We start from the raw sequence: 21614 nt of genomic DNA, 5'->3' as shown, positions 1-21614 counted from the left end.
AGTTCCATATCTAAATTCGAGGATAATCTGCAACAGGTTTACATGGAGAGGTTTTCATTATATCTCAAGAAAAAACAAGGGCATTTTTATCCAATGAAAAGAGATAAATCTAATTACATTCTTGAAATCTAGAAAAACTAATTGGTATGGCAGGAAATTCTTCAGCAAAAGCCCCCCAAATCCAAAGCCATTCTATGCTGGCATCCAAAATGTTCTATCCAGTTCCAGAATTACATCATATTAGCAAATAAAATAGTAACAATATGTAATAACTGGCTAAAATTCTGGGTAAATAAGTATTATAACCATCTAAAATTTAGTTTTAAATTTTTAACTTTAGTGATACATTTACATTCAATTGTACAGAGATGCAATCCACTTAATCTTGAAAAACACTATATAATAAAACTATGGAAATGAGAGCACACACCTGCAAACCAGTACACTTCCTCATCAATTCTACAACTGTAATAAATTTAATACTGTAAATAGATTGAACAAATCAAAGCACTGTGGAAAGAGTTCAGTGGCTTTAACAAGTCATATAATTTTTATGAGCTAAGAGAGTAGAGGCAAGTGGAATTATTTGAACATTAAAAATAGATTTTTAAAGAGGAAGGTCCCAACTTATTCTTATATACACACACAAAAGTTCATCTGTCACAGACAGCAAATATTAAATGTATACAATGGAGTTTCTGGCAGCATCCTGTACATTTAAAATAATTAAAATAAACAAACAGAAAGTTGTGAAATCTATCTAAAGTAGATCATTCAAATCTGTATAAGATGGAACACAGCTGTTCTGGTGCTTACTGCTGCTTCTCAAATGCAAAAACCAAGTAAATACCTAAAAAGAAAATAAATAGAAGTTTAGAGTCTGGTTTCTCATAAACAACACAATCTCAATCCTCTTCATAATTTGGTGGAAATTCTTAGACCCTAAAATAGCTTTTGATGGGGGAAAGAAACCTCATCATTTCTAAGAGTTCCTTAATTATTTTGAGTCATTTAAGCATATATGGGATTACATATGATGTTTATTTGAAAACTTACAGTAATAGTGACATCATAGCCCCTGAGAAAACCACTTCAACAGCTCTAAAAATCTATAAAAAGCTTGAAATAAGAAAATTTAAGAGTATAAAAACAAAAAAATTAAAAACTAAAAATTTATGACTTTTTTTCCTTACCCAGAGGCAAGATATATAGGTAGAATAAGTTTTCTACTTAGAAAAAACTAATAAGAATTATAAGGAATATATATGACATGCATGTTAAAATTCCAATGACTGAACTGCTGTGTCGCAGGGCCTGGTAAGGAAAGTAAGCCAAAAGCTACATGATAATTGATGCTTAGAGATATTAATCTGGCCCAACAGTGATATTCCTCCATGAATGCAGCCCCAAGGGTATTCTCTCCCTTAAATAAAATTTCCTGCTTTGACATGTATTCATCCGGACATGTAAATGCATCTAAGGTTTTTCATTCTGAAGCACATTGAAGTACAAAGCTACATCTTCTAATAAGATACCAATAGATTTTATGGTAAGAAAATACATAAAAAATGACAAATCCTCAAAACATCACAAGGATGCTTAGGATGTGTGCTAGGACATTCATACAACTAGTGAGGCCACATAACCTGGAGTCCTCACTCCTTGAGTTAATTTTTGAAAAGGGAACAGATGAAGGATGATAGATCACATAACACCCTCTGATCCTTCAGCTTTCTGCCTTTCCAACCCAGCCTGTACAGGCATCATACAAATCTTTCCAAAGCACCATTTCAGTCATGCTATACTATTCTCTGCTCAACTGCTAGTTACCAAATTATTTAGTTATTTATTTATTTTTTGTAGGAGCAATTAAACATGGCTAGCAGAATGGTAGACAGGTGGAGAGAAAACAGGCAGGTTTATCATCAACACTATAGATTCTTCTAAAGGATAAGGAAGCAAAGTTGTCTAAATACTCACAAGAGATTTACAACAGACCAGCATTACTTATCCTTGTCCTGCACTCCAAGTTTGCAGTGCAACCCTGCCTAATCTACCCCAAAACACCTATACCTACTATAAGTGACCTGGCAGTATTGTCCTCATGAAGTGTCATTTGAAACCACTAAGATGCAGTTTCTGATTTCAGAGAAGCAATTAGTACCCTTCCTTTCTAAATCAAACATTCTGAAAGTCTCACTCATATAAAATGCCTTTTGCGCAGGTATTTCAATTGGGATTTAAACAAGTCTTGAACCACGTCTAAAACCAACTCGGTAACAATTTTTTCCTTTCACATTTAAAGCATCTTCTAGAGGAGCAGCAGGCTGGGTTAATATGAACTTAATAATTAGACCTGTAGGAGTTCAAAATATAACTTCTTACATTTTATAGACTGTGACAACATGCACTTTCCAACCCACAAAACCCTCCAGTTTAGAATACGTCACCTTATCAAAGAGCTGAGTGATCCCAAGAGCTAGATTCTGGCTGCTACTTGGCCATTGCTCCTTTCATACTGCTTTTCACACTTCTACCCCATCACCTCCTCAACTGCCTCGGGCCATCTAATCCATTTGTATGTTATTACTAAAGTCTATACTTAATATAAAAATACAGTTATAAGCTACAGCCATCACATCATCAAGGCCTTCAACCAAAGCTGTTTGCCCTCACACTGTACTCTTGGACTTGGGGCATATTAAGATAACTGTCCCATTTCCAATTTGGGGAAAGTAATGAAATGTGTAGTATGCACACGTCTCAGGTGTCAAAGAAGATTATGTCTCTAACACAGCTTCCAATCCCATTTCTACTAGGGGTACCAATATTCTAAGACAAGCTATTTTGTCTTCTTTCCTCTTCCTCTCTACCAATTTCAGTAAATCCTTAGAAATTTTTTTAATGTGGGCTTCCACGAGGAACACTTGAATTAGCTCTGGGACCTTAGCTATCTGACTGCTTTCTTACCTGTGAAAAGTAGATATAATAAATAGTAGTCTACTTGTATAGTCGTGAGGCTTAAGTGAGTTACAACATATAAAAAGCTTAAAATAGTGCCTGGGAACATGATAAACACTTGATAATATCCAGTATTACTATATCTCAGGTTTCACAAGCTTTTATTAACCTCTCCACCTACTTTTCCCCATTCCTATAACTTTAGCACTTAAAATTATTTTCCCAGTTGGTGAATTTATTTGTTTGTTTTTTTCCATTAGATAATATACTTCTGGAAGCCAGAGATTATAACTTATTTACTTTTTTTATCCCCTAAAGCCCCTGCATAGCACTTTATGTAAGTCAACACTCAATGTTTACCAAGTGGACTGTTTTTGATTACTACTACTGCCTTCAACATAATTACCAGTATTTAAATGAACAGTTGGAACTATCTTTTAAGTCCTCAGTACAACTACATAAGAGTATTATCATTTTCTTAACAGTGTGGCTCTGGGAGCTTACTTCCTTAATATCCATTTGCTGAAGAATCACAAAACTTCACAGATTTGCCAGGCCTCTGACTTCTCTTACACAGCTAGGCACCTCAATTTAAAATATTTCCATATCAGGCTTGTCTCCACCACTTTAAAATATATGCTCAATGCTACTTCACTAAATGCTCTAGTATTTATTATGCCTTCACTCTCAAAAGCAGAGTGGCCAGAATCAAAATACATGGAAGTGTTCTATAAGCCAAAATTTCCAATAGAAATTGAGGTAAAGGCATCAAATACATATGGCTGGGTATTTAACAAGTAGGCAATGAAAATATTTAAGAATGCTTGTGAAAGTTTATGTTAAGCAACATGCTGTATATATTTTCTCTTGGCACGAAACAGCTGTGCAAATAAGGAGAATGAGACATAGAGATTTTTGTATAAACATAAATATATACACTAACAACCTAATATATATCAGAAAAATTCTTAAGTTTTCAGATTTTAATGATCACTTTGAAATAATCTTTGAAAATGTTAGTAAATTTACACTGATGATATACTCACTTGTAGCTTCCCATTCTGATTTACTTAAGGTTCCCTAAAATTACAAAAAAATAAAAAGAAAGAAAGAAAAATTTCAGATTGAATATGGAAGTACAGTTGACCCTTGAACATCACTGGTTTTAACTGCATGGGTCCACTTATATGTGGATTTTTTCAATAAATACTGTAAGTTTTCCTTATGATTTTGAAAACATTTCCTTTTCTCTAGCTTACTTTATATAATACATATAACATGCAAAATATGTGTTAATAAACTGTTTATGTTATCAGTAAGGCTTTGGTCAACACTATTAATAGTTAAATGTGGGGGGAATCAAAAGTTATAGATTTTTTACTGTGCAAGTGGTCAGTGTCCCTGATCCTCACATTGTTCAACGGTCAACTATATATAATAGATACACAGTTATTTTTCAATAATGGGCAGAGGTGTCCAAACAACCCTATCTTTGCTATAAATACACATATAAATTACTGTAAATATTGTGATCTGAACACATAAACTAAATCAATGAGATTAACCTTAAACACCATTCTTTTAATCCTTTTGCTCTCCCGTCAAATTCTTGACCACTGATTCTCAACCAAAGGGTAAATCTGCATCAAGAGGGTACTTGTGTGTGTGTGTGTGTGTTGTTTAACTAGAAAAGGTATCTATCTTGTATATTTAACTTGGAAAATGAAATAATAAAAGGCCTATATCAAAATATCAAATAGCCTTGTAGGAGGAAATAAAACTTTTGTGTGTTTATGAAGAAACCACAAATAAAATACATAACTTGCAAAAAAATAAATTATATTTAAAAGGTATCAAAGTATTTAAAAAATTTTATATAGTAATGCAATGACTTAAGAAGATACAGGGCAATTCTAGCAACTTACGTAATTTTGAAGAAATGATAAATGTAAACAATATTCTAGGATGTCATCAGAAATGTGTTATGGAAATATCTGTAATTTCTATTAATGACAAAGTCAGTTACAGATAATACCGCTGTGGTATTGTTGCATTCACCATAAAAGAAAATATAAAATTCCATGTAGAAGATAGTGACAATTTTTCACCATCTAAGTTCATGAGTCCTTGAATTTTATCTCTGAAAAACCATGGGTTAGTAGTACCTAGGCTAAGATATAATGATATAACAAGAAACGCAAACTAAGCCTGTAACTATTCCCCATCCTTACTGCTTCATATACAGCACACCATTCTCAGTTTACTAAAGTACATTTTACTTTATATTCTATGGTTATAAGAAGTCATTATAACTTAGGGGAAACAGACTGACATGTATCTGATTTGTAACTCAGTGAACCCAAATTCTGTAAACCAGTGGAATACTTTGCTAAGTTTTTACACAATATATGCTTTTATTCCATTTTTTAATTAAACCATGTTAAAAAATGAAAACTCACCAAAGGTAACCTCACTTGACTATTCTTCATATACTGTGCTGCATGTTCATAGTCATCCACCTTTTCAGAAGCAAGTTTGGAATTCTCGTTTGCAGGATATGTCTACGGAAACAAGTGAAACTTCTTAAGATATCACAATAAAATTTACAATTCAGAATTAAACATACTAAATCAGTGAAATAAAACAATTAATACAATAATCCCTAAGTATTACTTCAGGAAGACAAACTACAGATACTTGTGAAATATGAAAAAAAAATGGGTGGTAGGCATTACCTTTTAACAAAGAACTGCTATGATGAACTTGGATCATAATCACAGAATATTAAAAGTCAGACTAAACTTTATCATTTAATCACCAATGAGGACCACTTAGCAGCTAACTCCTGCCTTTCTCTGACTCCCAGGCAAAGGCTTTTTCTCTTAAAATACTAAGTTGAAGAAAGGTACGCATTATCAAAAGAGCTAAATATTAATTTTGGCATTATACACATTTAATAGCCACAAAAGACATGAACAGTAATTAGAAACAGTACAAGTGAAAAACTCAAGTCAACAGAGAACCCTGTGAGTTTAAGAAGACAAGGAAAATAATCCAGCCTCCAAAATACAGGAAATCTCCAGATTTCCATAAGAATCTAAAGAAGGGACACACACATAAACATACACACACAGCTATGTTTTTAAGGTTATGCCTAAAAATACCTCAAGCACTATTTATAATCCATTTTAACTAATTTCTCCTTATTCTACAAAGAATAATACTTTGCAAGTACAAGAAAATCAAAACAAATCCATAGAATATTTAATATAACAACCGTTTGCTTTATAAAAGTTACATAGCTTTTTTCTTTTTAAATATTTTTTATCTATTGATTTTAGAGACAGGAAGGGAGGGAGTGGGGAGGAAGGGAGGGAAGGAGGGAAAGGGAGGAAAGAGGGAGAGGGAGGGAGAGGGGGAGGGGGGAGGAGATTGATTGATCTGTTGTTCCACTTATTTATGCATTCATTGGTTGATTTTTGTATGTGACCTAACCTGGGATCGAACCCACAACCTTCATGTACTGGGAAGATGCTCTAAGCAACTGAGCTACCAGCTAGCAAGGAACAACTTTAGACCTAGATCACCCTGATAAATTTTTAAGAAAATGATCTGGGAATGCTCACTTTGCTATCTTCTTTTTTACTTTATAAATATCCTACAGTGAGCTGAGGCATTAGAAATTTAGCTATTTGTTTGCTGTTTAAAAGTATTTGGCTTTTTGGACTTCCTTATCATTACCATTAGCAACTATACCCTTTATTCCATCTTAACACAAGATAAAAGAAACCTTGCTGGCGATGACTAAGTTCTTTTGAAGCTTCAATCCCATATCTTGTGGTTTCATCACATCACAAGCTTCAAAACTTTAATTTGCATGTCTGCCAAACTATTCTAATTTTTTTCTTCAACTTGCCAGTATAAGACTCCTCCATGTGATTATTTGCCTGTCACCAAACATCTAGTTTCTCTCCCTTATCAATCACTTTAAGACCAAACATGATTAAGAAGCTGCAAAGTGATTGCTTTTTCTAAAATTACTAAAATGTATACATCCTATTAAGTGTCTCCTCTCAAAGCAGTTACCTTCCCAGAACTATTGCCAGGTGAGGAAAAAAAAAATCAGGTGTCAGGTCTTTATAACTACAGTTCTTTGGCTTATGTCTTTTCATTCTGCTACCCTGCTCCAGGAGAACACAGCAAAGTTTTACTGGTTGTACTGCTGGAACTCTGGGCCAGCTGATGACTGATGGCTTTAAGGAAAGACCTTTTACAGCCAAACGAGAAACAGATCCATTTAAAATCTGATCTGGACTAAAACAACAGCATCATGACCAATATTTCCGCCTCTCTTCTTATCATCCCTCTGAACCATCCTTACCACTACCGGAGTCATGTCCTCCCCAACTCAAAATCCTTTACAGGCCTGCAAAAGTGATTTGGCGAAGTAGAAATAAACCCAAAGGATTTTTTCAAACTAAACACTATTGCTGCTCATTTATGTTCCCATATAGCTATAGTGATAGGTTATAGCCTCAAGCACAGTAATGAAGAAGGAAGACTGGAGACCTACTGCGCTAAGAAATACTGAGTTATTAGTACTTCCTCAACGTTCTCTGCTCTCTCATGTAACTCTGCCTTAACTCTTAGTTTACTTTTTTTCAAAGGGCCCTCTTATATACTCACTGCACTTTGTTATTTCTTTATTACTGCAATTCTTATTACTGTACTGAATTATTTGCTTGTAAGCTTATTTCCTTAATATACCATATCATCCTTAAAGGGGACCAATATTCTATATCCACAGTCTACATATATTTTTGAATAAATCAATTCATTACCCACATTTGAAGAGAAAGTAAAAATAATTGATCACTGTCCATGCAAAACACTATCAAGTTTTTTCTTCTCCCTCAAAACAAACAAAAACAAGCTTCGTCTTCTAATATAAAGCAAATACAAACATTCCTAATTCTGAAATATAAGAAATGTAACCAACAAAGATACAATGTTTTAGTGATTACTGGTTTTTATAAGACAATTTAGGATTTAAAGGTGACCCTCCCACTCAAAATCTGGGGTCAGAGGAAGGGATGCAATTACAAGAAACTTTTGTTGGAATACTGCCTATAAATACTGAAGAAACTCTGAATGTTAACAGCCATGTGACCTCAAACAAGCCATTTATCATCTCTGAGCCTCAGGATGCCAATTGGAAAATAACAAAAGCTTTACCTATTTCATGGGGTAATTATGAGGATAAATATGCTTAAAATACTTTTAACCCTGGCCAGGTGGCACAGTTGGTTGAAGTGTCATCCCATACACCAGAAAGGTTGTGGGTTCAATTCCTGGTCAGGGCACATACCTAGGTAGTGGGTTTGATTCCCTGGCAGGGGTGTGTATGGGAGGCAAGTGATTGATGTTTCTCTTTCTCTTTCTCTCTCCTGCTCTCTGAAATTAATAAAATCATAACCTTGGGTAAGGATTAAAAAAAGAATACTGTTAAAATATTCTAAATTGAATGAACTCTCAAAAGAATTTAATGACTATTTAATATGATTCTGCTGACCAATAACAAAAATGCTCCCTATTTTAGATCTATCCAATTCAACACTGATAAAATATTTAAGGAAAACTAATTAATTAACAGTTGTATACTGTGTTTATATCTTCTATAGACTACCTTCACTACTGCATTGGGGAAGCAGAGAGGAGTCCAGGAGTTAAAGCAGGTCTCAGGACCAATATAGTCTAAAAGACTGGAATCTTGCTAGATAGTCACATGGAATAAAATTATACATGGTATGAGCCTGTCTTTTACCCTGGCAGGAAGGTTTTAAATTACTGATGTAACCAAAGGGCATTACTTTAAAGAAGTGGTTCTCAACTAGAGGTGATTTTGAACCCCAGGGAACATTTGGCAATGTTTAGACACATTTTTGGCTGTCACATCTAGGAGTAGGAGTGCTACTGGCATCTAGTGTGTAAAGACTAGAGGCCAAGGATGCTGTTGAACATCCTACAGTGCACACAACAGCCCCCATAATAAATAATTATCCAGTCCAAAATGCCACTAGTCCTCAGGTTGAGAAATCTTACTTTAAAGAAGTACTATCTAGAAAATAAAATTTGACAACAGCATTACTCCATTCATTCAAGTACTTACTGAGCACCTACCCTGCAAAATTTCTGTACCAAGCTCTGTCCTTGGTACTAAAGAGTATGAAGTAGTTATAAATAATCTGTGTAATTCATATCAAAATGCAATTCACAGCCTTGAAAAGAATCTCAGAAGCAGCCAAATAAGTTTACCATAACCTGGAATTTTTAAACCTTTCTAAATACTTACCTCTAGGGCCTGCATTCGTTTTAACAGCATTTTGTTTTCATTGTTCTTAATCTTTTCTTCATAGAATTCCAGAAATGTTTTTTTGTAGACTAGTTTCATATTATACTTCTTCACCATTCTGTCCAAAATCAAGATTACATAATGAAAAGGCTTCTAAAGTAGCTGCAATTTCTCAGTTGCTTACTTTTACATGACAGTGACTTCTGCTGTGTTTTGCTAAGAAAATTACCATATCTTCTTCATATATTCATGATAAAATGAAGCAAAATGAATGAACAACATACCACTACCATGCCTATAAGAAAATATACCTTCTAAATATCAATGGGTCACATGGAGCTCTATTAATGTAACAAATAGGTTAAGAAGTAAAATGAAATACTGTGAGATGGAAATAAGGAGGTATAAGGAACACTTTTCTATAGAATCCATTTTGTTCAACCTTATCCCTCAACAGTATAGAAAATAGCTGCCAACTTCCTTCTTAAAATATTCTTCCTCTTTTGGGTTCTATGGCAAAATACACTATTTAAATTTCTATCTTGCATCATGGGCTGCTTCTTTAGTTTCTTTCACAGGTTTCTTTTACCCAACTTCTAAATTTTAAGGTTCTGAAGAGTCTGGCCCAGAGCCTTTACTCATTTTCACTCCCTTGATTCTACTCAGCATGCCAACAACTGTCTCTGCTCAGCTCTCTCTTGTGTCCCACTAATTTATTCCATTTCTTACTAGAAATTTCTAGCAGGATATAGAATAGGCATTCTCTAACTTCTCAAATACAAGGCTGAACCCCACTAGATTGTTGCCAATCTTTGCTATTTCAGTCAATTCCTCTAAGAATTCATGCCAGAAATCCTGCGAGTTCTCCATGCCATTGCCCTCTCCCTAATGCCCACTGTATTCAACACGCAACTACATCCTCTCCATTAAACTATAAAATGTACTTCAGTGGTTGTCCTTCAGCATCTTGAACTAGCCAAGCTCTTTCCCTCTTTGACTCTTTCATACATATTGTCTCTTGGGCCTGGAAGATTCTTCATTCCAGTTTTTACCTGGCCAACTTCTATTCACCCTTTATAAATCTTGACTTAAACATCACTTCTTCATGGATGGCTTCCTTAAACCCTCAATTACATTAGGTTTCCCTAGGTTTTTTTCCCCCACTGCATTTGCTAAAGTTTGTACCTATGTATCTGTAGACAACATGAGGGAGCCTCGAGATAGTTCCAGGTAGCAGGTAAAGAAGAAAAGAAAAAAAAAAGGGGGGGGGGGGGCCTGAAAAAACTCTGAGGGCTTGTGAGGTGACAGTTGAGGGGACTGAATGAAGGGAAACTTATGAGGGCCACTTGGATTTGTATATAAAAGGCATATGTAAGGCTGGATTCCCTGTAATTTAAATTAGCTCTCCTTGGAATGACCACATGAAAAAAGGTAAAAATTTCTTCTACTCTAGGTAGTTTCTTTTCTATCATAAGTCTCCAAAATAAGCCTTTAGAAATGAAACCAAGTTTTATACCTAAGAAATATCATGATTATGAAGAACTGAAACTCAATTCGACCAATTTGAATAGGTTTGCCATATAAAAGCTAGTTATACTTTTGTTTAGTTTCTTAATGAAATGACAAAAGGGCATCTCAAAAATCGCTATGCATTGTTAGAATCTGTCTCACCAAATGAATACCTGTTTCAATAATTTTTAAAATATTAGATATTAAAAGTGATGACTAGTGACTCTGTCTATCATCAACAGGCAAATTAAGTAGAAAAGATTGCTAGTGCTTGCGTAGCACTTAAAAAAAAAAACTTTAAAATCACCAACTTTGTTAACCAAACATCAAGCTAACATATTAAACTTATGAAACAATACACTAAATATGTTTAATTTCTTATAATATAAAGCTGAAGAGAAGTAACATTTCCCAAAAGTTTACTAATTTAAAAAAAAGTGACTTAAAATAGTTTGATTTTAGTTTATATTTATAAATTGTGCAGAGTATTTTTTTCTCATATTCAGTCACACACTACTTAACTTTCTTTTATATAAAAGAAAGTTATATATTGTAGAACTGAAAATCCCATACCCATAATTTTACCAGATGACTGAGACACAATTCAAATGATCACAACTAAAAGCAAGCAGACAATAGAGCCTTCTTTCCTCAGTTAAAAAAAATAAAAAAGATTTTGCTCTTAAAAAGTAGGAAATAAAGTTCAGTCAACTGTGATTTGCCCTACATTTAAGTTGACTCCTCCCTATTAAGGAAAACCCCAAGACCAAGGTATCTCATAAGGCCTTGAAGTCTTACCTGATAAAATCAGGTACTCCAACTTCCCCCACATATATGGAGTCCCCAGGACTCCTAGGAATTGAGGTGCATGAGTGAATACATTCCTGAATCAGGATTTTATTATCAATATTGTCTATGAGACATAGGCGATTTCAGAGCTACAGTGAAATGTAAAACAACTCTTAATACCCATCCCTGTGTCAAAAGAATAATTCATTTGATATTGCCAACCTACATTATTTAAAAAAAAAATCTTTTGCTATTTGCAAAGTCAGGTTATTTTCTGCTATAAGTTGAAAGTAACAGGCACCCTTTTCAATTCCAGAAATAAAAGAAAAATTAAGAAAGGCTGTAAGATCCCTATAGCATCAATCTCGGACTTGAGGTCTCTTTTTTTAAACAAGGCTCTATTTTCCTTTGGGTCCCCTAAAAGAAATGACTAGAAATACAGATTTCTCCCTTTTACCCTCCCTGAACGCAAAAAGAGAATAACAACAGGTTAACGACATTCTTACTCATTTAGCAATGGAAAATAGACCAAGAATTCTGGGACATCTACAACACCCTCCAAGTTGAAGTCATATTTGCAGCCAAATAAAGGATAATCTCCTTTCTTCTGAAATTTCACAGTATATATTTCATTTCCAAATGATTCTGTTTCTGAAGCTTCAAGGCGTCTTCTACAATGGTTTGCCCCAAACAAAAATAAAAAAAGATTAAAATTGTTATTGGCTCAGATTTATGCTGATCAGATTATGCATGCGAAAAAACTACATGGTGAAATTTTAAAAATACAATTAGCTTTTTAATAGAATTTGAATTACTTTTACAAAGGAACATACTAAAACATCATTAACAATTGTACTAATAATAAAATTAGCCTGGAGGATAGGGTTCACTATCATGACAATTGGTTAATTCTCTGTGCCGTGCAATCTGATGTGCAGTTTGTCCAGTACCACAACCTCTGCCTCTAAATTACACATTAAGATGTTTTAAAGGTTCATCTGTAAATTTGTCTTTTGAACTTAAATTTTTTTTAAAGTATATTTTATTGATTATGCTGTTATAGTTGTCCTAATTATTTTACCCTTTGCCCCCCGGGCCCAGTACTTCCATTCCCTCCAGCAACTCCTTCCCCCTCATGTCCACGGGTCGTGCACGTAAATTGTTTGGCTTTACTCTTTCCTATAATATTCTCAACATCCCTCTATTTTGTTCCTACTAGTTATGCTTCTTGATCCCTGCACCTTCTTCCGCTTTCTCCCCATACTCCTCCCCTCTGATAACTGTCCATATGATCTCCAAATCTATGGTTCTGTCCATGTTCTAGTTGTTTGCTTAGTCTGTTTGGTTTTTTAAGATTCATTTGTTGATAGTTATGAGTTTGTTGTCATTTTACTGTTCATAGTTTTGATCTTCTTTTTCTTAAATGTGTCCCTTTAACATTTCCTATAGTAAGGGCTTGGTGATGATGAACTTCTTTAGCTTTACCTCATATGGGAAGCACTTTATATGGGAAGCACTTTATCTGCCCTTCCATTCTAAATGATAGTTTTAATGCACAGAGTAATCTTGGTTGTAGGTCCTTGCTTTTCATCACTTTGAATACTTCTTGCAAGCCCTTTCTTGCCTGCAAATTCTTTGAGAAATCAGCTGATAGTCTTATAGGAATTCCTTTGTAGGTAATTATCTGCTTTTCTCTTGCTTTTTAGATTCTCTATCTTTAACCTTTACCATTTTAATTATGATGTGTCTTGATGTGGTCCTCTTTGGGTCTAGCTTGTTTGGGACTCTCTGTGCTTCCTGGACTTGTATGTCCATTTCCTTCTCCAAATTAGGAAAGTTTTCCTTCATTATTTTTTTCAACTAAGTTTTCAATTTCTTGCTCTTCTTCTCCTTCTGGCACCCCTATGATTGATGTTGGTATATTTAAAGTTATCCCAGAGGTTCCCAAGCCTCTACTCATATTTTTCAATTTCTGTTTCTTCATTCTGTACTGATTGACTGTTTATTTCTTCCTTATGTTCCAAATCATTGATTTGAACCCTGGCTTCCTTCCCTTCACCATTGGTTTCATGTAAATTTTTCTTCATTTCACTTAGTATAACCTTCACTTCTTCCCTTATGCATCTGCCATTCTCAATCATTTCTGTGAGTATCAACATCACCAGTGTTTTGAACTCTACATCTATTAGGTTGGCTATCACCTCGTGGCTTACTTCTCCTTCTGGAGCCTTGATCTGCTCCTTGTTTTGGGCCATACTTCTCTGTCTCCTCAACTTTACAGCCTCCTGTGTTTGCCTCTGTGTCTTAGGTAGAGCTGTCAAACTTGTTATGCTGTAAGGGGCAGGGCCTTATGTATTTATCAGTGCTGGGTGACCCATTTCACCACCTTGTGGCGCTATATGTGTGGGAGGGGTCAGAGAGGGAACAATGCTTCTTGCTTGGCACTCACTCCTTTTGCAGTCACTTTACTCACTTCTCTATGTGACTGGCATCCCTCCAGATGTTGTCCTGGTGATGGTTCCTACAGTGGATGGGTTGTGTATATTCTAGGACAATGTGGGTCCACTCAGTGGACTCTCCTGAAAGATCGGCAGTTTCTTCCTCTGCCCCAACCGCCACTTGTTTTCACAGCCACATGCAATGAGGCTTTATTTTCCCGGCACTGGAACCATGAGCTCTGTGTTCTGGCCTGGGACTGGGATAGCTCCCCAGGTGTCCTTCCTGCTTTTATAATGTGTGTCTGCTCTTTCCACTGGCCGGTTACAGCCACTGTCCTGCTTTGCCTTGCCTTGCTGCTGCACCACATCCTTTCCACCCTGGCTTCCCGTCTCTGCCCCTCCTACCTGTCTGGATGAGTACCTTTATATCTTTGTTTATTGGACTTCCATGTAGTTCGATTTTCTGGCAATTCTGGTTGTTTTTTGTTTTGAAGTAGATGTAATCCTTCTTATGGTTGTGGAAGGAGGTGAAGCGTGTCTACCTATGCATCCATCTTGGCTGGAAGTTTGAACTTAAATTCTGATTATCTACTCAAATATATTATCAAAATATTTGCCCTTGTAAGATCAACAAGGCATATTTTGAAAAAACTCTCTGATAAACACTGCTACTTTAAAATAAGCTTACTATCACAATATACTTGAAAGTACTTACATCAGTTCAAAGCTATTGGGAGTAGTACCAATAAAATAGCCTCCAGGGCTAAGTCTCTCACAAGCATTTCTGAGCATCATGTCCGCCTGCTCATAGGACTCAAATGCGTAATGACAGACAAACTGACAACTGCAGATGTCAAAGTGCATTTCCTGGTCACTCAATTTGACAATCAAAAGTTCCTAAAGCAAATTAAAATAGGTAAATATTTTAAAGTGCAACATAAAAACTTCTTAGTAAATTAATTTCTAGAATGAGGATCCTCAAAATAAAAGTAGATATGCCCTCCAACTAACTATGCTTTCTCTCATGTATAACAAAGGTCATAATGAAATCATTCTTTTATTCTTATTCAACAGAATTTGATTCCCATTTTCATAGTAATTTTTAAAAACTGGAAAATTTGAAATCATGTTAAAATGTATCAATCAAATATAAGGAGCTGATCCTTTTATTTGGCTTTACTTGAAAGCTAAGTAAAATGACACTGAACAATAACTAGGGTTAAAAAGCTGGCCTTAGGGACATTTAAAAAAACAAAACACTAGTGTTTTTAAAGGTTTCCAACATTCCAGCATTATACTACCACTTTCCCTTTCACTTTCAATACTGCTAACAACACATATAGGATGATTAAAGGTATCTCTAAGAGTGTGAAGACCTAATAAGTCAAAGAACATAAAGTTCAAGGTGAGACTTTCACCATTCAGGTATCTCTGTAGTTCTTAAGCTTCATAGTTGTTAAGTAATTCAGAAACAGACAGAAGGTGTAAAAAACAGACTATATTATGTTGAGAAACTACCCTCATAAATTACAAAGTGAACAAAACATAAATTTTGCTCTATTTTAAAACACTGGAAAAAAAATATTGTTCAATGGAAAAGCAACATATGATTTCAAAGTTCAAATTATTAAAAGCAAAATATTTTCAGAAGTATTCAGTGATCATTAAAAAAAATTATCATTAGTAGAATTTCTAGTTGAAACTGAAAATTCATAAGATTTTTAATATTTCAAAGCACATTTTAAAAAACAGCTGATTTTAAAACAGATCATTTACCCAGACTAAATATATAAAAAATAAACTGACAAATTTTAGAAACCTTGTACCTTTGAACAATCAGCAGTTATAAATTCTGCATTGAAAATATATTCATTATCACGACGATTTTTCATGTCCTCATACCGCTGCTGACACTGTTTGACAGAAACATCAGCAATATCTGGAAGGGAAAGAGGTGTTAGTAACTGTCGACAAAGATTCAGAGATAACAGAATATAAAGCAAAGATGGCACAAATCTAGACGTTAATCTCAATGGATAAACTTTCACATGAAATCTAAACTTAGTACAAGCAAAAAGGTTCTATTTCCTTAAAAATAGTCTTTGTTCCAATATAAATGCCCTATTATTTTTCAAAAAACATTAACAGCAGACTTCTGACCAAGATGGAGGCGCAGACAGACACAATCTGTCTCCCTCCACAACTAAGAAGGAATACAACTACCTCAAAACTAAAAACAACCAGAAGTTCCAGGAAATCAAACTGCATGGAAGTCCAGCAAACAAAGAGATAAAGAAGAAATACTCATCCAGACAGGTAGGAGGGGCGGAGCCGGGGTGGAGAGAATGTGTGTGGTGGCAGCAGCAGCAGTGGTGGGCCAGCAAAAGGGCAGTCACACGTTTTAAAAAGTCAGGAGGGACACCTGGGGAGCACTCCCAGCTCCTTATTGGACCTCGAAGCCCACGGTCCCAGCACCGGGGAAAATCAAGCCTCATTGCTCCTGACTGTGCAGACCAATGGGGGTTGGGGCAGAGGCAGAAACTGCTGGTCTCTCAGCAGAGTCCACTTGTTTAAAGGGCCCCCATGGTCCTAGAATGTCCGCAGACCCACCCACTCTGGGAACAAAGGTCAAGGCAGTAGCTAGAGAGGCGCCGGTCCGGTGCAGAAGTGGGAGAGGAGCCTGGAAAAGGGGCAAGTGCTGGGCAGACAGCATTGTTCCCTCTCAGATCCCTCCCCCACACACAGCACCACAACGTGGTGAAACAGATCGCCCTGTACTGACGAATCCCTAAGGCTCTGCCCCTTACAATGTAACAGGTGTGATAGCTCTACCTGGGATGCGGAGGCAAACAAACACAGGAGCCTGTCAGAATGAGGAGACAGAATAGAATGGCCCAAAAGGGGGAATAGATCAAGGTTCCAGTGGGAGAACTAAGCGACGAGGAGATAAGTCAACCTAACAGATGAGGAGATAGACAACCTAACAGATGAAGAATTCAAAACACTGGTGGTAAAGATGCTCACAGGATTGACAAGATATGCTTGAGTATGGAAACGCATAAGAGAAGAAGTGAAGGCTATGCTAAGTGAAATGAAGGAAAATCAACACAAAACCAATGGTGAAGGGAAGGAAACCGGGGTTCAAATCAATGATTTGGAACATAAGGAAGAAAAACAGTCAACCAGTGCAGAATGAGGAAGCAAGAATTGAAAAAAATGAGGAAAACTTCCCAAATTTTGTGAAGGAGATAGACATACAGGTCCAGGAAGCACGGAGGGTCCCAGGCAATCTGGACCCAGAGGGGACCACATCAGGACTGAGATGCCAAAGGTGAAAGATAGAGAGTCCTGGGGGCAGCAAGAGAGAGGCGGAGAGTTGCCTACAGGGGGGTGCCTATAGGACTATCAGCTGATTTCTCAGAGGACACTTTGCAGGCAGGAAGGGGCTGGGAAGTAGTATTCAATGTGATGAAAAGCAACCTACAACCAAGATTACTCTATCCAGCAAAGCTATCATTTGGAATGGAAGGGCAGATGAAGTCCTTCCCAGACAAGGTGAAGCTAAAGGAGTTCATCTTCACCAAGCCATTATTATATGAAATGTCAAAGGGATTTAGTTACTTAAGAAAAAGATCAAAACTATGAACACTAAAATGACAACAAACTCACAACTATCAGCAACTGAATCTAAAATTTAAAAATCCAACTAAGGAAACCAGAATAGGAACAGAATCATAGGTATGGGGATCATCTGGAGGGTTATCAGCTGGGAGGGGGGAGGGGGAGAAATGGGGAAATGGTGCAGGGACTGAGAAGCATAATCGGTTGGTACAAAATAGACAGGGTGATGTTAAGAATAATATAGGAAAGGGTGAAGCCAAAGAACTTATATGCATGACCCATGGACATGGACCAAGGGGGATGGGATTGCTGGAGGGAAGGGGGCACTGGGCAGAGGTGACAAAGGGGAAAAAAGCTGGAACTACTGTAACAACATAATCAATAAAATATACTTTAAAAAAACCAAAAACAACAACAAGAACAAAAACAAAATACTCTGGAATATTTCAAAATGCTTATTTTTCCTCTCCTGCTGGGAGCAAGAAGGGATTTTTCTCCTGTCTTCACTAGGAAAACCTCCTAGGGTTTCCTGGGTGGTAAAACTCAAGCATGGGACCCTCCAAAACCAGACCCTCTGGAGCTCTTAACTCTCCAACTAGTCGGCACTGAGCATCCAGCAACCATCAGTTAGCTACTGGTGTTGTAAAAGTTTCGGTCACTGAGTTTCTACTCTGGTAAAGTTGTTATTCTCTGGATCTGCCTGTCTCTTCAACTTCAGAAGCAGTTAAGTGAGAAAAATGGGAAAAAAAAAAGAAACAAACAAACAAAAAGACATTAAAAGCTTTCTGAATCGGTACTTATAACAGAAAAATCCTAGCACGATTTTTAAACACCTATTCAAAGTTAAAAGTTTATAATTTGAATTACAAAACCTGACACTATATGCCCAGTTTTGGAAATATCAAATTTATATTTTCGTAATGTTACTTGCCCCTTTTCTTGTGTTGAAATTTGCACTGATGGAGCAAAAGCAATAGTGGGTAAAATGCTGGCACCTTATCATGATTATACCAGGTAGTGGCACCAAGTTGTACTGGTAATACTTATATGTATTCTTCACCACTATAAAACTAGCACTTAAAAAAAGCCAGTTTCATTTAAGAATATATTTGATTAAATAGTAAAAACTAATTTTATTAAATCTTGGCTCTTGAATACATCTTTTCAATATTCTGTGAATAAATGGAATGTAACAAAACATTTTTGATATATAACAAGTTCGAACAGAACTGATGTGACTGTGTTGTGTGCTGTACTGGCCCCTTTTTTCATACAAAATTGTTTTCACTTGAAGGAACTACTGACTGGTTATGCAGATGGGCAATATGGCAGACATTTCCCTGAAAATAAACAAAGTGAGTCTGTCACGTCAAGAAAAATAATGAATTTTTTATCCTCACCTGAGGACACTTTTTAAAATTGCTTTTAGAGAGAGAGGATGAGAGACAGAATGAAAGAGAAACATCGATGTGAGAGACAAGCATCGATTGGTAGCTTTCTGTGCCCGGACCAGGGGTTAAATCCACCAGGACCAGGGACCAAACCTGCAACCTAGGTACGTGCCCTGACCGGAAATCAAACCCACAACCCTTTGGTTATGGGACAATGCTCCAGCTAATTGAGCCACATTGGCCAGGGAAAATGTATTTTTTATCAATGATAAAATCTGAGCTTTCAAGTAAATATTATAATTCTGAAAAACTTATATCTACCATCTTGGACTGGGCATCTTGCCACTACTTGTGTGGTTGGTAGTGACATTAAAAAAATGTGATTTCTTGATGTCATCATAGAGAACATCTGCATTATTTTAGTGAACATTATTTTCTAAACATTACAAAACCTAATGGGGCAAAAGAGCCATTCAAAGTGCATGACAGACCAATGGAATTAAATGTAACAGATTATGAAAAGTTCATCAATATGGTTTCAGATTACACACTGTGGATCTTTAAAGAATGTGCCAAGTTTTGATGTACTACCAAAGATGAATATACTCAACTATCAACTATTAAAATATTCATTTTACAACCACTTAGCAAATAAAATAACAAATCATAACATACTGAATGCAGAAACAAGTGTGAAAATCCAGTTGTCTCCTGTTATTCTAGACTCTAAAAGTATTTGCAAAAATATTTTTAGAATGCCAGTCTTCTCACTAAATTTTATTTTTTAACGGATTAAAAATTTTTTTAATTGTTTTACTTTCTATTATCAAAACCAAAATATTTGAGAAGTGCCAACTGAGGTAATACTTCATAGGTGGTACTGTGCACTTCCTATTCCTCATCACACTGGGAAGAACATGATGTCTGCTTGTTCCACTTTAGTGTAAGACTGACCAGTGGATTCAGGTGCCTGATTCATTCAGTTAAGTTCCTTTCAGCTTCACCTAACAGCTGTTTATAATTGCTGCTTAGATCTATTATTTCATCAGGGTGAAAAAAATCATGATTTTCATCATTTCTCCTGCACTTACTCATTATGATTTTTCAATGAGAGGAATTTCCTTTTTCAACCTTTTAGTTACCTTGAAATAAGGTTCATACAGGGTAGGGAAGATAAATACTCAATCCATGCCTCCCCATTTAACTTACAAATTTCAGAATAATGAGTTTTGTAGCAACCTCTAAAGGTGAACAGTAAGATTTTTTTTTTTCACTTATTTGATGAGTTTCAGTCCATTGTAATCACTATTCTTTCTGATAATGGAATGGTCCTATATTTTCAAGTTTGTACTTTAGATATAACTCCAATCATCTTTGATTGCTTCCTTCCTTTTAGGAGGGACAAGTTATTCTAGGCTAATCCATACTATTATACCATCAGTAAAGTCTCATATCTCATTTTAAAAACACCCATCTAATGCATTGCCCCCAGATAGCATAAAATATTTTAGTATCATTTTGATAATGAGATTCATCTTATTTTCAATTTCCCTGACTGAACACAAATTATTCTTTTCAACATCATTATTTATCTTACCAGTACACACTAGTTTGTTAATTCTTCCTTTTTTCCACTTGAGCAAATCTCCACCTTTACCACATCCCAGGTCCAAAACAGTAATGTCACGTTTTTTTTTTTGTCGCAACTTTTCTAAAAATTCCCCTAAAACAGAGAAATAAGTCATAATAAAAGATCTCCATTTTTACTAAAGTATAAACTGTTACCCCTAATAACCTATTAACTTCTTCCTGATATGTAATACTAATTATTATACTTTTACTTATGTAATTAATAACCTTTGGTAAACATATCAGGATATGACTAAGAGTTGAGTAATTTGATCTTCTAGCATTAAAGATGAATTGCACATATCTTGTATTATAGAAAGTTAAGGCAGGTTTTTGAAGGTTACTTTCAGAACCTGATTCAACATTAAATAGCTGACATTTTAAATTCTAATAAGAAGATTCAACAATTGTTCATGATAATGAGAAAAATTAATCATTCATATTTCTTATAGATTTTTTCTTTCCAAAGCTAAGTTTTTAGATTATATACCTAAGTTAATCAAAATAATTATGGAATAAGAGTGCTTGATTGTCATAAAGATGTCAAGCTTACAACAGAACAAAAAAATATATACCAGTAGTCCAAAAAATTATACATACCTCTGGATTTTACTATCACCAGAATTCTTAAACACTCTGAAGTAAAAATGGAATCTTTCATCCCAATCTACCAAATCACATTAATAGCCAACAAGTAATATTAGTAGATCCTCATATATCAATAGCCAAATGCTTCAAATATCAGTTACAGGCATCTTATTATTCTTAGATGACTTAAGTATTCACCAATTCTAAAACTTTGTACACTACCGCATCCTAGATCCACGCTGTCTTTACCGCTCTGAGTTTAACACTTTCTATTTCATGTGTGTATTATTTTTATTGCTAGCATATTCTGCATAAATGCTTCTGCCTTTCACCATC

At 35.5% G+C, this 21614-nt stretch overlaps 1 protein-coding gene across 1 annotated transcript in view; it reads right to left on the bottom strand.

Moving 5' to 3' along the window:
• Positions 1-812: 812 nt before the first annotated feature.
• The window catches only part of RNMT (RNA guanine-7 methyltransferase), a 28716-nt gene continuing 7914 nt past the window's right edge, over positions 813-21614 (bottom strand). The window contains exons 4-11 of the mRNA XM_090285008.1: positions 20659-20784; positions 15876-15988; positions 14765-14946; positions 12118-12282; positions 9314-9431; positions 5421-5522; positions 4008-4041; positions 813-850 (exon numbers count right to left, since the gene is read on the bottom strand). Coding sequence (XP_090141134.1) covers positions 813-850; positions 4008-4041; positions 5421-5522; positions 9314-9431; positions 12118-12282; positions 14765-14946; positions 15876-15988; positions 20659-20784 — 878 coding nt within the window. The remainder of the gene's footprint in view (positions 851-4007; positions 4042-5420; positions 5523-9313; positions 9432-12117; positions 12283-14764; positions 14947-15875; positions 15989-20658; positions 20785-21614) is intronic.

Source organism: Furipterus horrens, unplaced genomic scaffold (assembly GCF_987537825.1).
Source record: "Furipterus horrens unplaced genomic scaffold, mFurHor1.1.pri manual_scaffold_8, whole genome shotgun sequence".
Taxonomy (NCBI): Eukaryota; Metazoa; Chordata; class Mammalia; order Chiroptera; family Furipteridae; genus Furipterus; species Furipterus horrens.
Note: the sequence above shows the minus strand (reverse complement) of the source record. Positions and strands in the feature narration are given on the sequence as shown.